At 42.1% G+C, this 15,277-nt stretch overlaps 1 protein-coding gene and 1 non-coding gene across 5 annotated transcripts; both read left to right on the top strand.

Moving 5' to 3' along the window:
• The first annotated feature begins 88 nt into the window (after positions 1-88).
• LOC109898114 (histone-binding protein N1/N2-like) lies at positions 89-14,308 on the top strand. Of its 4 annotated transcripts, none has more exons than XM_020492921.2 (15): positions 90-282; positions 1,696-1,740; positions 1,908-2,021; positions 6,025-6,105; positions 6,432-6,544; positions 6,896-7,267; positions 7,609-7,655; positions 9,149-9,216; positions 9,319-9,392; positions 9,605-9,793; positions 10,261-10,430; positions 12,873-12,977; positions 13,109-13,186; positions 13,638-13,763; positions 14,109-14,308. In XM_020492921.2, exons 1-15 carry the CDS (start codon positions 245-247, stop codon positions 14,145-14,147), a joined length of 1,659 nt encoding a protein of 552 aa, XP_020348510.1. In that variant the 5' UTR covers positions 90-244; the 3' UTR covers positions 14,148-14,308. The 4 variants fall into 4 exon arrangements, with proteins under 4 accessions (XP_020348511.1, XP_020348510.1, XP_031689478.1 ...); XM_031833617.1 differs by lacking the exon at positions 90-282 and adding an exon at positions 651-729; XM_020492922.2 differs by lacking the exon at positions 6,896-7,267 and having other exon boundaries at positions 89-282.
• LOC116376014 (small nucleolar RNA SNORA16B/SNORA16A family) lies at positions 10,023-10,158 on the top strand. Its single transcript, XR_004211413.1, has one exon. It is a non-coding gene; the product is annotated as a small nucleolar RNA SNORA16B/SNORA16A family (small nucleolar RNA).
• Positions 14,309-15,277: the final 969 nt, after the last annotated feature.

Below are 15,277 nucleotides of genomic sequence, written 5' to 3' on the forward strand. Positions count from 1 at the left end.
CTTATTAACTGACTTGCCTGGTTAAATTAAGAAAATAAAAATTGTATCATGTTACTTTCCCTTTAATATTTTCTCCCGCGTTTAATCAAGTTGAAAGTTCAACGGAAGTGTGCACGGTGTCAGCAAACGCGCCAACAAAGAATAGTGTCAGTGAAATAAGGAACCTGACATTTTCCTAGAAAATCTGTCCATTCAGCTAGCTACACAGTTTACACTACGTTGTCTGCGGAGTCAGTCACGTAACATGACAGAGGAAACAGCAGTTGCTTCAAGCTCAGGAAGGTGAGACATTTTGTAGGACATTTGTTTGTGTGCCTATCCCTCTGGTGTGTTAGCTAGAAGCTAGCTCACTTGTGTTTTGATAACTACCTACAGTATCTAGCTAATCACCAGTGTCTTTACGCCGTTGTGTACTAGCTAGTTAGCCGAAACTTGTTCATGGTCCCATTCAATAAACAATGCAATATATAGCAAGCTAACAATAAGTTCCGCTCCAACACCCAACCAGCTACTTAAGGTGCGTTCGTAAATTCGCTCTAGTTATACTCCAATTTCGGAACAGTTTCGTCAGTGCCAGACAGAGCGCAGAATAACTGATGAATTTACTAACGCACAACACCCGTTGAATATAGCCGGTGTCAGTAAACGTCGTCAAAGCTTAATTAAATTGCTGCCAGCAACACAGTTAGTCGCCAACACTCGGGATAACATGGAACCAGCTCTGCTAGGGTGAGTAAGAAGGTCAGTGAGCCAACGTTAGCTTGACTGCCTTTGAGGTCAGAACGCTCGGATCAACTCTTACTCCTCGGCTAGAGCGTCTAGTGTGCGCTCCAATAGCGAAATACTGAATTTTACGAACGGACAACATGACAATGCTCTGAATTTACGAACGCCCACAGCGCACTACAGATTGACTTTACGAACACACCCTTAGTTAGCCCAATTGATGCTATTCGTGGGTGGTTAACCGTAGCCAGCTAATTGTCGTTAACTGCGTTACACTATCCTCTAGCTAACGGTACCGATTATTTGCTAGCTACCGCGAATTGAACGTGACGATCTGTTGCACTTGCTAGCTAATGTTAATTTTCTTCGCCAAGGTAGCTAGATAGAGCTAACTAGTTAGCCCAAAAGTGTTAGCTAATTGGCTGCGTTGCTAATTGGCTAGTGAAACTAGCAAGCAAAGCATGAAGCAATTCGCCTACTTCCCGGTACTCAAGAAATGCACGTGCTTGCTGGTGTGACATAGCTATGATGCTAACTAGAAACATTTTTCCAAAGCTTTCTATAGCTGAACGAACGCCACTTTTTTTTTTTTTGCTATCCAGCTCACCAGTTCAATTCAACGTTATTGTCAAGACACGCCAGTGTCAACTTGCAAAACGTGTTTTTTTTTAACACTAACGTTACCTGGATGGCTCCTATCTCCTAGAACACTTCAGTTCGAAACAGGATAGAATAATAGTCACTGGCATACTGAGATTACCGGGGGGGCGGGGTGTCTGACTAAAATAATAAAGTTACGTTGCTCGAAGTTACGTTACCCCTCCTGCACTTGGAGGTTTAACCCTAGCCTCATGACCTCTGCAAAAACTATTTAGCGTTCACAATATTGTAAATGTACCTCAACGTACTTGACTAGACAATATTTTGTAGCCTTTATTCTATAATTGACTGCATGTGTCACTGTTTCAGCATGGATGAAAAGCCTGGGTCATCAAGTGCTATGGCAGCAGACAGGTGAGGAACTGTGCTTTTTGATTTTGCTGGTTTGAATTTATACAGCTTTTATGATAAGGTTCCTCTTGTACCTTTTTTAGTCTCAACTCCACACTGATTTATCATGCAATAGGTTTGTTTGAGTGAAGTACAAAATATGAATTGTGGCTGTCTTGTCTGTACCACAGCTCTGTCGACGTGATGGCGGAGGCAAAGAAGCTGATCGGCGCAGGGAACAGGCACCTGGTGATGGGAGATGTCGTTTCTGCAGTCCATGTGTTCCAGGAGGCTTGTGGCATGCTGTGAGTACTGAGAACAAATGGCTTGGACCAGGGGTTTGTGGGTCTGAGGAAAGAATGCCTTTGCAGAAAATTATTTTAGAAATCTGTCATTTTACATGACTGCAGACATAACAATATATGTTTTGTTTTTATACCACGCAAATTATCAAAATGACAAGCTCCTCCTGACATTTGCATACTGAGATCAATAAATTACCCATGCCTTAAGTGTAGCCAATAGCAAGGGCCAATTAAGAGTGGATACACTGATGTTAGGCCTATAATATGAGGAGGAAATTATAGTCCAACTTTCCAGTGGCACTCACCTGTTCAAACAGATTTTTCCCTCAAATGTATTTTGAAATATTGCCAAACAGCTTCTAGCCGCTGCCTGCTGTTCATTGAGTTGTGGCTGTCAATCAGCTGTTTTATATTTCCCACGCAGGCTGCCTAATTGCTGTAGACTAGGCCTATGTGCTCATGATGTGACAGCACAATCTACAGCAATTTTTTTAAATAAGCTATTGATCCTCAGTGTCTCTTATGCTGGTGTAGTATTTTCAATGATTTAATTTATTAGACAGGTGTAGCCTAATTATATAATTTTGCAAATGTATTTCAATTTATCTCCAGCACCCCTTTCTGCAACATTGTTTTCTTCCATGTTTACAAGGCCAAATAAGTTAATCAACACTTATTAATTCAATCAATTGTGGTCAGTAACCCCATATGAGGTTATTGTGTAGGTAGGCCTACTGTTAAAATAATCAGCAAGTAGCCTAGCCTACAATTACGAGAATTAATTCAGTAAGTCAATAAAGTGTCGTTTCAGTAATATTGTTATTGAAACGATGTAGGTCTTTTTGAACAATGCAAACGTATCAAATTACTTGAAGAGCTTATGTACAAATGTTTATTTGCATCAGTAGGCTAACTGACTGAAAAGTATCAATGTTCAGGGAAGCTCACCAGGTAGGCTATAGACTAGAGGTCGACCGATTGAATCGGAATGGCTGATTAATTAGGGCCGATTTCAAGTTTTCATAACAATCGGAAATCTGTATTTTTGTACACCTATTTATATATATTTTTTACACCTTTTATTTAACTAGGCAAGTCCAGTTAAGAACACATTCTTATTTTCAATGACTGCCTAGGAACGGTGGGTTAACTGCCTCATTCAGGGGCAGAACGACAGATTTTCACATTGTCAGCTCGTGGGATCCAATCTTGCAGGAGCGAGGAGAGGGACGGAAGCTATACTGTTACACTGGCAATACTAAAGTGCCTATAAGAACATCTAATAGTCAAAGGTTAATGAAATACAAATGGTATAGAGGGAAATAGTCCTATAATAACTACAACCTAAAACTTCTTACCTACCTATTGAAGACTCATGTTAAAAGGAACCACCAGCTTTCATATGTTCTGAGCAAGGAACTGAAACGTTAGCTTTCTTACATAGCACATATTGCACTTTTACTTTCTTCTCCCAACACTTTGTTTTTGCATTATTTAAACCAAATTGAACATGTTTCATTATTTACTTGAGGCTAAATAGATTTTATTGATGTATTCTATTAAGTTAAAATAAGTGTTCATTCAGTATTGTTGTAATTGTCATTATTACAAATAAATACATTTAAAAAATCGTCCGGTATCGGCTTTTTTGGTCCTCCAATAATCGGTATCGGCGTTAAAATCATAATCGATCGACCTCTACTATAGACCTAGTGTGTGTGTGGAGAAGATATGCATTGCTTTCAATTGCTAGAATCAAATTTATTTATATAGCCCTTCTGATATCTCAAAGTGCTGTACAGAAACCCAGCCTAAAACCCCAAACGGCAAGCAAGACGGGTGTAGATCACGGTGGCCAGGAAAAACTCCCTAGAAGGGCCGAAGCCTGGTTCCTCTCTAGGTTATGAGGGGTGGCCAGCCCTCTTCTGGCTGTGTCGGGTGGTGATTATAACAGAACATGGCCAAGATGTTCATAAATGACCAGCATGGTCAAATAATAATAATCACAGTAGTTGTCGAGGGTGCAACAGGTCAGCACCTCAGGAGTAACTGTTAGTTGGCTTTTCATAGCCGATCATTGAGAGTATCGCTACCGCTCCTGCTGTCTCTAAAGAGTTGAAAACAGCAGGTCTGGGACAGGTAGCATGTCCGGTGAACAGGTCAGGGTTCCATAGCCGCTGGCAGAACAGTTGAAACTGGAGCAGCAGCACGGCCAGGTGGACTGGGGACAGCAAGGAGTCATCATGCCAGGTAGTCCTGAGGCATGGTCCTAGGGCTGAGGTCCTCCGAGAGATAAAGAGAGAAAATTAGAGAGAGCATACTTAAATTCACACCGGATAAGACAGGAGAAATACTCCAGATATAACAGACTGACCCTAGCCCCCCGACACAAACTACTGCAGCATAAATACTGGAGGCCGAGACAGGAGGGGTATAATCATAAGAATAATGATCATCATCAGAATAATGATCATGAGTGCTCACCTTCAATTTATCTAATGTTTTCCAGCCTAATTATAACCAAATATTGAAAGAGATTCAGTGGGGTAAAACATCTGACATTGATGCTGGTCTCAAAGCAGCGCAATGATGCTGTCCTAATCAAACCGGTGCTGGAATTATTAGTTGACCACACATGGCCGTTGCGTTACATTTATTATAACCAGTGGTATTCTTTTAGCTGCCAGAGCATTATTATTAAGCCATCATTCTGAATGAAACTTCTATAAAATCATTTTAGAATATAGGCTACATACAATTCATCATGCATGATTGCCTACACATACTGTGACTAATCCTAAAACACAATTAGGCCTACCTTATTATAAATCGGGCCTTCACTGTCAGTTGATAACTATTCATGTTGTACAGATTAAATGCCCATGCTGCATATGCATGCCAACTATTTGATCACAATCAGTTTCATGGTGTTAGGTTCTACATTTTCAGAGTAAATAACTCATGGACCCTAGACCCTTAACCAAGTTTAATTCTTCCCAAAGGGCCGTTACAGCTGTAGTTCAGACAAAGACATGTTATCACAATTTTTTTTATATATATATACACACCCCTCTCTAATCCTTACATCTTATGAATCGGCAGCAAGTAACAGGATAATAAACCATTATTTCTCCTTTCAGGGGATCTGACTTGACCTCAACCCCTCCTTCGCCTTATCCACAGATGTCCATCCATTTCCCCTATAGCAATCCTGTGACCACCTCCTGTCCACCCAACACATTCCAAAGCCATCTGTCTTTCTACAGAGACCCATTACCTTCTGACATAACCCAGTCTTTTTCACTTCTTATACACTGTGTCTGATCTGTCATGTCTTTGATCTCTCAATGGTAAAAGTTTACCCCGACTCCCAACAATTGGAATATGCGTTTCGACCTTCTTGAATGATGTAAGGGTGGCTAACCAGCTGAACTCATCCACTTTTTACAGCAGATGGAGTTAATCACAGCCACATCATGATGGAGGAAAAAATGCAATATTTCAGCACAATCATCCTAAATTGTCATAATAAATTAGTGTTTCTGGTATAACAGTAGCCTGACACGATCACGCTATTATATTCGGTTTGTTATGTAGGATACTAATTCATCATGAAGTGATCTTGTGAGACACGGCTCCATTCTGAGACGTGGCGGCGCATCGCTCCGCTGTCCACCAGCAGCACTACACCCCTCATTATAACAGTTGAATAACTTTGAGTTTAACGTAACCACATCTCTATGAACTAAGTGGCACATTCAGTTGACTACAATTTATTTACACCATTGCAGCAGTGCCAAAGATTTGGGCCTGACCCAACATTATTCGGTGCTAAAGCCCTCGAAAGCCAGGTCCTGGTGAAGTCCATGCTTGGATTGACTGGATTTGTAATGCTATGAGGGTCATGTATTGATTGTGGATATCTGATATTACAAGGAGCATTTAATTTATTCTTTACCTGACCTCAACCAGTACTGCTAATCTGACATCTCTTGTCCTTCAGGGCTGCGAGGTATGGGGACACTGCAGATGAGTGTGGAGAGGCCTTCTTTCTGTGTGGGAAGTCTCTACTGGAGCTTGCCAGGTTAGTGGAAGAATGATACTGTTACTGTATGGGTCTTTTTTGACACATTTTCTAGTTGCATTTTAGCAGACATTATCCAAAGTGACTGGAAGAACTGTTGAGAATGAGTGACTTGTGTATTCACTATACATAGGGTATGTCCGGGTTTGCCTGGTGTAGGCCGTTATTGTAAATAATAATTTGTTCTTAACCTTTTTATTTAACTAGGCAAGTCAGTTATTAAAACAATTGTGGACCATGTGGGATTCAAACCCACAAGCCTGCTGTTGCCAGCACCACACTCTGAGTTATGAATATTTGAATTAAATGGCTGTGTGGTGTTTCAGGGTGGAGAACACTGTCCTAGGTAATGCTCTTGAGGGAGTCCCTGAGGAGTCCTCTGAGGAGGAGGGAGAAAAGCCGGACAACTCAAAGATTGAGAGTGCTGACAACTTGGAAGGTGAGGAGTAGCCCATCTTAACCTGACCATCACTGTTTATGGCAGCTTGTCACTTAACTCCTAGCTAACTAGGACAATTGACTTGTGCTGGAGCAAAAACTAACAATTGTTTAAAAAAAAAATCATTGGCATTAGTAGGTGTCTTCAACATGATATCAAGTATTTACATGCCCCCTGTCAATGGGCTTATCTGACATGGGAAGAGGGAATGACCCAGTCAGCTCTGTTCAGTGAGGGGGGAAAAGGCTGGTTCATGCTATGGTCACAGATTGAGTATTTATTTTGACATGCACTCTTTTTGGGGAGAATGATTTAACATACGTTTTCATGCCCCATGTATCTCTGGTGTAGACAAAACAAGGGACGAGCTAAGAATGCAGGTTTATGATGCGATGGCAGAGAAAAAAAATGATGGGGAGGATGGCAAAGCTGAGCCAAAGGAGGAAGGGAAGAGTGACTCTGAGGCAGTGGCTGAGGGGGAGAAAGAAACCATGGAAACAGAAGTAAAGGAAGAGGACGCTGCCAAGCCTCCTGCCAAGAACGGGCGTGATGAGAAGTCTAAGCCTCCTGTGGATGGGGTGGAGGAGACTCTTTTTGCTCCTGAAGATGAAGCTAGAAAAGATAAGGAGGCTGGGCAAGAGGAAGCTCTGAAGGAGATTGGCGTGAAGGCTTCTGAAGAGCGGAATGGAGAGGAGGCTGCGGAGGAGAAGATGGAGGAAGAGGGTGAAGTTAAACTTATGTCCTGTGTAGGAATCTGTTCGGGTGCACCAAGTGGATTGGGACTAAAAGACCATAAGAATGGCTGTTAAACAAATAGTTGTTGAACCTGCAGTAGGGCTGTAAAGGGATTGTAAACTCAAGTCTCACTTATCTTGCTAATGGAAGTTTAAGCTGCACTGTTGGGAACGGCCGCTGTCACATTATTACTGGAATCACTTCTACTTCCACTTGTCTTTCCTAGTGAACTATCAAACTCTGGTTTTGTACAGTTGGTCTTTGGTTTTCCTGAAGTGCAGGACTGCTGCAGTTTAGGCTTACTGTATTCTCTTGGCCTCCACTCTTAGATGATGATGATGACGACGATGAAGGGGAAGGCACTGGTGAAGACAAAGTAAGTTATCCTTTAACCTCACTAGGGGGTGAGGCCAGGGGGTTGGCTAGCATCCCACCTGGCCAACATCCAGTGAAATTGCAGAGCACCAAAAACAGATACTCATAAAAATTAATGAAACTTACAAGTGTTATACATGGGTTTAAAGAAACTTCTTGTTAATCCAACCACTGTCAGATTTCAAAAAGGCTTTATGGCGAAAGGATACCATGTGATTATCTGAGAAAAGCCCAGCAGCCAAATCATTACAAACAGTAACAAGCCAAGTAGAGGAGTTACACAAGTCAGAAATAGTGATACAATTAATCACTTACCTATGATCTTCATATGTTTGCACTCACAAGACTCCGATTTACTCAATAAATGTTCATTTTGTTCGATAATGTCCCTGTTTATCCAAAAACCTCTGTTTTGTTAGCGTGTTTTGTTCAATGTCACTGTCTCAAACAACATCTGGTGAAATTGCAGAGCGTGAAACTCAACAAAACAGAAATGATCATAATAAACATAAAAGGTACAAATGTTATACACCGGCTTAAAGAAACTTCTTGTTAATCCAACCGCTGTGTCAGATTTCAAAAAGGCTTTACGGTGAAAGCAAACCATACGATTATCTGAGAACAGCGCCCAGCAGACAAATCATTACAAACAGTTAGCAGCCAAGAAGAGGAGTAACAAAAGTCAGAAATAGCGATTTAAAATGTATCACATATCTTTGCTCTTCATATGGTTGCACTCCGAAGACTCCGTGTTACGCAATAAATGTTTGTTTTGTTCGATAATGTCCCTGTTTATGTCCAAAAACCTCAGTTTTGTTCAGCAATCCTTTGGAACAAAGCGCAGTCACAGACAGATGAAAAATCTAAAAAGTACCGTAAGTTCATAGAAACATGTCAAACGATGTTTTGTCATAAATAATCAATAATATTTCAACTGGACGACAGTTTCGTCAATAGAAAAGGAGAACCGCGTAAGGCGCGCTCCCGATCGTGCGCTCGACTCATGTCTGGACATTTCCACTGTCCTCTCATTGAAAGAGCTGTATCGCCCTCATTTTTCAGAGTAAAAGCCCGAAACGATGCCTAAAGACTGGCCACGTGTAGAGGAAGCCATGGAGATCGTAAACTGGGTCTTAAGTCTTTGTATGGTGGATGGGCTTTCAATGGAAAAACAGCCTTTCAAAATAATAGTACTTCCTGGATGGATTTTCCTCAGGTTTTCACCTGCCATATCAGTTCTGTTAAACACAGACATTATTTTAACAGTTTTGAGAACTTAAGTGTTTTTTTTTCTATCCAAATCTACCAATTATATGCATATCCTAGCTTCTGGGCCTGAGTAGCAGGCAGTTTACTTGAGGCATACTTTTCATCCAAAATTCCGAATACCCTAGTGAAGTTAAACAATGTCCCTTTGTCACAATGTACTTATTTTGTATGAAAATATTTCACGAACATCTAACCTTTTTGTTTGCTTCTTCCCATCTCTTGTAGGAGGAGGAAGTGGGTAACCTGCAGCTGGCTTGGGAAATGCTGGAGGTCGCTAAGGTCATCTACAAAAGGTAAATGCTCCCTGTAGAAAGCTACCATGAAACTTTGTTTTGGGTATACATTATTCCAATGGACTACCTTTCACCTGTTTCCCTCTCTCCTTATACAAACAGAAAGGAGAACAAGGAGGACCAGTTGATGGCTGCTCAGGCCTATCTGAAGCTGGGAGAAGTTGGCGCAGAATCTGGTATGATCATTTGTTGTTTCTTGCACGTTTTATTTTTTGCTCAATGCAAAATGTTTTGCTACGGCTTGCCCTACTGAAAACGCATGTAGTTAATGTTGACTTTATACATCCCATTTCTGATCACCTTGCCCTTACCCATCCCTCAGGTGTTAGACCCTTGCACCACACACTACAGATGTTTGTTTCATATTCACGTGCCTTCCCTCTTCTAGGTAACTACCCTGCAGCTGTGGAGGACTTCCAGGACTGCCTGTCCTTGCAGCTGAAGCACTTGCCCCCCCACAGCCGCCTGGTGGCCGAGACCCACTACCAACTGGGCATGACCTACTGCATCACAGGCCAATACAGCCAGGCCATGCAGCACTACAGCAGCTCAGTCAAAGTCATTGAGAGCCGCCTGGGTAAGGTGGATACATAAAATGATACATGCCACGTATCTATGCATTTTAGTATTTGAACCTCCAACCTAGCCGTCACTAGCGCCATGTTACCAATTTGGCCTTATAGGATGGATGGCGGGAGTGGGGTCTAGGGGACTCCCCTCTGACCTTCTCCAATGGGTTTTAAGGAGGAGAGAGGGAGAACGTGACGAGTATGCAATTGAGATTTTCCCTACGTTTTAAGGAACTGACTGGCCCTCATCGAAGCCGATTTGGCATACTCTCTCAGCGACGTCGGTCAACAAAGGAGCTAAAAGCGTCTTTTACCGATGACCGCTGTTTAGATCTCTTGTAGCTTATCAGCAACAGTTTGGGAAAGAACATCAACTTTTTGCACTTGATTCGAAGCTACCTGCAATCACTACTGCACTAGGTATAACTTGTCAACCTCTGACCTGTCACTTACAAACCTTGTTTCTGGTTTCTAGCCATGCTCCAGGAGGTGATAGACAAGGCGGAAGGTGAAGACGGAGCCAAAGAGAAGACTGAGCTGGAGGAGCTGAAGCAGCTGCTGCCTGACGTCGCTGAGAAGGTAGAGGATGCCAAGGAGAGCCAGAGTATGGCAGGATCAGCCTCTGTGGCCATACAGCAGACATTGGTGAGTCCCTGTGGGATACTGGCTAGTCTCAGGGTTGTTTATTTGTCACCAAACAGACTGAAACTGGCAGGAACTTGTCCAGTAAATGCTCCTTTTAACCCTCCTGTTGTGTTCGTTTCATGTTAACTTCTTACGTCTCAAATCCCCCTAACGGGGTCGATATGACAACAGCCAGTGAAAGTGCAGGGTGCCAAATTCAAACAAATCTCATAATTAATATTCTTCAAACATACAAGTATTTTACACCATTTTAAAGAAACTTAGTGTCCGATTTTCCAAAAGGCTTTACGACGAAAGCACACCAAACGATTGTTAGGTCAGCACCTAGTCACAGAAAAACACCGCCATTTTTCCAGCCAAAGAGAGAAAATGAATCTCTAACCTTTGGTCTTCATCAGATGACACTCATAGGACTTCATGTTACACAATACATGTTTGTTTTGTTCGATAAAGTTCCTATTTATATCCAAAAATCTCAGTTTACATTGGTGCGTTATGTTCAGTGATGTTTTTCTTCCAAAACATCTGGTGATTTTGCAGAGAGCCACCTCAATTTACAGAAATACTCATAAACATTGATAAAAGATACAAGTGTTATGCATGGCATTATATAGATCCACTTCTCCTTAATGCAACCGCTGTGTCAGATTTCCAAAAAACCACGCAATAATCTGAGTACAGCGATCAGATACAAAAACAAGCCATGTTGTGGCGTCAACAGAAGTCAGAAATAGCATTATAAATATTCACTTACCTTTGATCTTCATCAGAATGCACTCCCAGGAATCCCAGTTCCACAATAAATGTCCAAATACCTCCTTTTTGTTCGTATTTAGTTCACAAATCCAAATTCATGAGGCGGCAGCACTAGGTCCAGACAAAGTCAAAGTTCCATTACAGTTCGTAGAAACATGTCAAACGATGTATAGAATCAATCTTTCGGCTGTTTTTAACATATCTTCAGTAATATTTCAACCGGAGAATTCCTTTGTCTTTAGAAATGCAATGGGATGCAGCTAACTCTCACGGGCGCGCGTGTGACTGAGCTCATGGCACTCATGCCAGACACCTGGTTGAAACCGCTCTCATTCTCTCCCCCTTCACAGTAGAAGCCTCAAACAATATTCTAAAGGCTGTTGACATCCAGTGGAAGCCTTAGGAAGTGCAATTTGACCCCATAGACACTGTGCATTCGATAGGGAATGACTTATGAGCCTGCCATATGAGTTCTGTTATACTCAGACATCATTCAAACAGTTTTAGAAACGTCAGTGTTTTCTATTCAAATCTACTAATAATATGCATATTATCTTAGCTTCTGGGCCTGAGTAGCAGGCAGTTTACTCTGGGCACCTTATTCATCCAAGCTACTCAATACTGCCCCCCCCAACCATAAATTCATTAATTCTGTGTTCTCGGTCCAAAATGACCACCCCATTATAGCTGATTCTAAATCCATAATAATACATGTTATCACCTGATGTGTTAAGTTGATAAAAAATATCTAAGTTGTTGTGAACGTTGAGTTTTGAACTTCTATTTGCTATTTATGGCCTGTAGGCCTCATTGACCTGAGCTCACAACTTGTTTTTGAGATAATAATAAAAAAGCAGTGTGGATTATTTGCACTGTAACAAATACTCAGATGAACCTTTTGCTGTTTATCACAGGCTACTTTGTGTCAAAGTTTGACAAGGACTCTCGCCTCACCCGTGTCATGATCAAGAGCCTCACATACAGTACATTGTTTGGTCATTGTGCTGCCACAGAATGAATTGTGAGCAAGGCCTCAAAAGCTTTATATACCAGAGCTGTGAGAAAAGTTCTATATAATGTTGTTCCCGTGTGGGAAAGATCCCCAATAGAATAGGTTCCCATGGGGGTTGCCATGGAAGACAAGAAGGGGGGAGTGCAGTGTGTGTTCTCAAACACATTGCATGTAGGGGTCTGAAAGAGGAAGTGTGTCCATCTGATGAATGGGAATGTGCCTGAACTCGATGTTATACTATAATTGTAGTCTCACCCATTCATTTCTAATGACCAGGAACACCACAGGTGTACAAAAGTTAAATAAAACACCCAAAATGTAATGAAAATCATCCAAATGTATTTTGTGTGTTCATATGCCCCTGTGGACAAAGTCATTGACACTTATGACAATCAGATTAAATTAACTACATTTTTCAGAGAACTTGTAAATCGGTCCAATTTGACCGGAACACAGCAGGAGGGTTAATTTACGGTTGTAAAGTGTTTTGATACGTGTTCTAATGAATGACTTAGTATAGCAGGTCTACTAAATGTTTATCACCAAGCAAGGAACAAGTTCAGTCCACTTCTCAATTGCTAATGAGAAGTTGCCATGACGATTTAGCCAGCTTGTTTATGCCGTTGATCTGTGGATGTACTGTCTTTCTTCTACTGATCATGTCTGATCTCCAGGCTGGAGCTTCTACTTTGTCAGCATTCCCATCCTCTTCTTCATCAGCGTTTGCAGAAAATGGTGGACCTTCATCTTCCTGTTCATCAGCATTTGGAACCAGTCAGGTAACTACAGTCTACATTTTTTTTCTTGCACCTGGAATGAAACCTTGTGCTAATTCAAACAAATGACTTGGATGTCATTAACTTCAGTAAGCAGCGGCTCTCATGACCAATTCCCTTGTCCTGTGTTTTAGATTTCTGTCAGATCGGCAGCTGATTGCGCATCTTCCTCCAAATCTGCATCAGACATTTCCCACCTGGTCAGGAAAAAGGTGAGATCCCTCCCCACCACCGCTGCGTGCTACTACACCCAATCCCAGCCTAACAGGTGGCGAGGCTGCTCATACCCTGGTCTATACATCATGCTGTACATTACTGTGCTCTGCTTGTAGTAGACCCCTCCTTTGTCTAATCGGTTCATGCCCCCATTCCTAGTATGCTCATGTTGCATGAATTTCTTGCTTGCTCTTAGTTTCGAGGGTGACTTCTCTTTTTAATGGTGTTTAACTACTTTGCTTTCCATTCCAATCTCCCCTTTTGTGGTTGAGCGTTATGCATATTTAGTACATGTTTTGATCGGGCTTGAATTCTGATGGCTGTGTGTGTGTATAGTTGTGATTGTGTAGCGGTGACTTTTGGCTTTTGTGATTGTGTGGGTAATGTTAGAGTAGATTGTGAGGGAGGTCATGTTGAGAAGTGACTTTGGTTTGTATTCCTGAACAGAGGAAAACTGAGGAGAGCCCAGTAAAGGACACTGATGCTAAAAAGACCAAGCAGGAAACTACAGTTAATGGCAGCGGCGATTCCGGCTCTGGCAGTAATGGAGTCCAGGAGAAAGGGGCACAGGAGGCGAGTTGATAGGTTTATAACTCATTCTCAGAAGGGTTAGGTGCAGCAGAGGAAGTTGGTATTTGTGGCATCATGTGAAAGGGGGACCCCGACCTTGAACTGTCCTTTTTAAACATTTGAACAGACTGGAGTGCTATGACATATTTGACCAAGACTCATACAGGGGGTTTAAGTTCTCAAACTGATTAATCTCTACAGTGTTAATGGACCCCTGATAAGAATGTTAAGTTTGTATATGTGGATTAAAGCAGAGTCCAGGCATTTAACATTCTGATCTACTTCTGCTGTCAGATTGGATGACACTTTCTCTCCCCCCCCCCCCCCCCCCATTATTTATTTGTATAGCCCGGCAAGCTGTCCGCCTCTGTGGAATCCTCGGTGTGAAGTAACTTCCTCTCCCTGATCTTCCAGCCAGCAGAGCAGGCCTGCCCCTTACGCCCATTTACACTTTTGTTTCTGTAAATATGAAAATTTTTCACATTTGTTTGTCTAGTTTTTGTATACTTGTTGTAATAAAAGTTCATTAGAGTATTTGCAAATGTGAATCACTTGTCTTTGGAATTAATTCCACTTTTGCCACAGCTAAAAGTGTCTCATCTCCACTAGCTGTGCTGTTTGGCCACGGCATCACTGTAGGGCTCAAATGGATTCCTCAGGCTAACAAGCTGATGCAGACACCCAAATATGAGAATGTTATCCATGGACTGGTTGCCCACCTTAAAGACAATCTTTAACTGGGGCAATATGTGTGAGAGGTTTACCAGAGTAGTGAGAGCCATGGCATGGGGACACTGGACCCCCCCCCCCCCCCCCCCCCCCAATACTGTTAGGAGCTCCCCCCTCTTGGCCAGGTTCCTTGGGTTAAATGCGAGAGGCATTCAGTTGTACAACTGACTAGGTGTTCCCTGACCTAGACCTAGTGCCTCCTCCCATGGAGGAGCCTCTTTTTTTTTTGTTGTTGACCATCCCACTCCAGGAAACACTGCTCCCTGCTGGCTAGTGGTAGATGCACCGAATCAGAACTGTGTCCTTGCCAGGTGAGAGCCCACCAAAATAAATCTGAGGGGCGGGGAGAAAGGAGCTCTGTATGAAACAGTCAACCAAGTACGACTCTAAGTAGGTACTGGCACATTGCTAAAAATGAAGTCGCCATAAGTGATGGAGTAGCTTGCTGTGGAAGTGCAGCAGTGGAATACTGAGTCCCCACACCTGTGAGGCAACAGGGAGGGAAGAGTCACTGCCTGCCTGATAGACAGATCTACTGTCTTACTAGTAGACAGGTTTTTAGAAATGTTTGCAAATAATAACCTTATTACATAAGTATTTAGACCCTCTTGCTATGAGACTCAAAATTGAGATCAGGTGCATCCTGTTTCTATTGATAATCCTTGATGTTTCTAAAGCTTGACTGGAGTCCAATCAATAGAATTTACCACAGGTGGACATGCTTTGGAAAGGCACACACCTGTCTATATAAGGTCACACAGTTGACCATGCATGTCAGAGCAAAAACC

This window comes from Oncorhynchus kisutch, linkage group LG10 (genome assembly GCF_002021735.2).
Source record: "Oncorhynchus kisutch isolate 150728-3 linkage group LG10, Okis_V2, whole genome shotgun sequence".
Taxonomy (NCBI): Eukaryota; Metazoa; Chordata; class Actinopteri; order Salmoniformes; family Salmonidae; genus Oncorhynchus; species Oncorhynchus kisutch.

Coding starts and splice junctions, on each gene's coding strand:
- LOC109898114 (XM_020492921.2), top strand. CDS start 245: ATGACAGAGGAAACAGCAGTTGCTTCAAGCTCAGGAAG. Junction 9,794..10,260: donor AGTCATTGAGAGCCGCCTGG/GTAAGGTGGATA, acceptor TCTGGTTTCTAG/CCATGCTCCAGGAGGTGATA. Junction 13,187..13,637: donor CCCACCTGGTCAGGAAAAAG/GTGAGATCCCTC, acceptor ATTCCTGAACAG/AGGAAAACTGAGGAGAGCCC.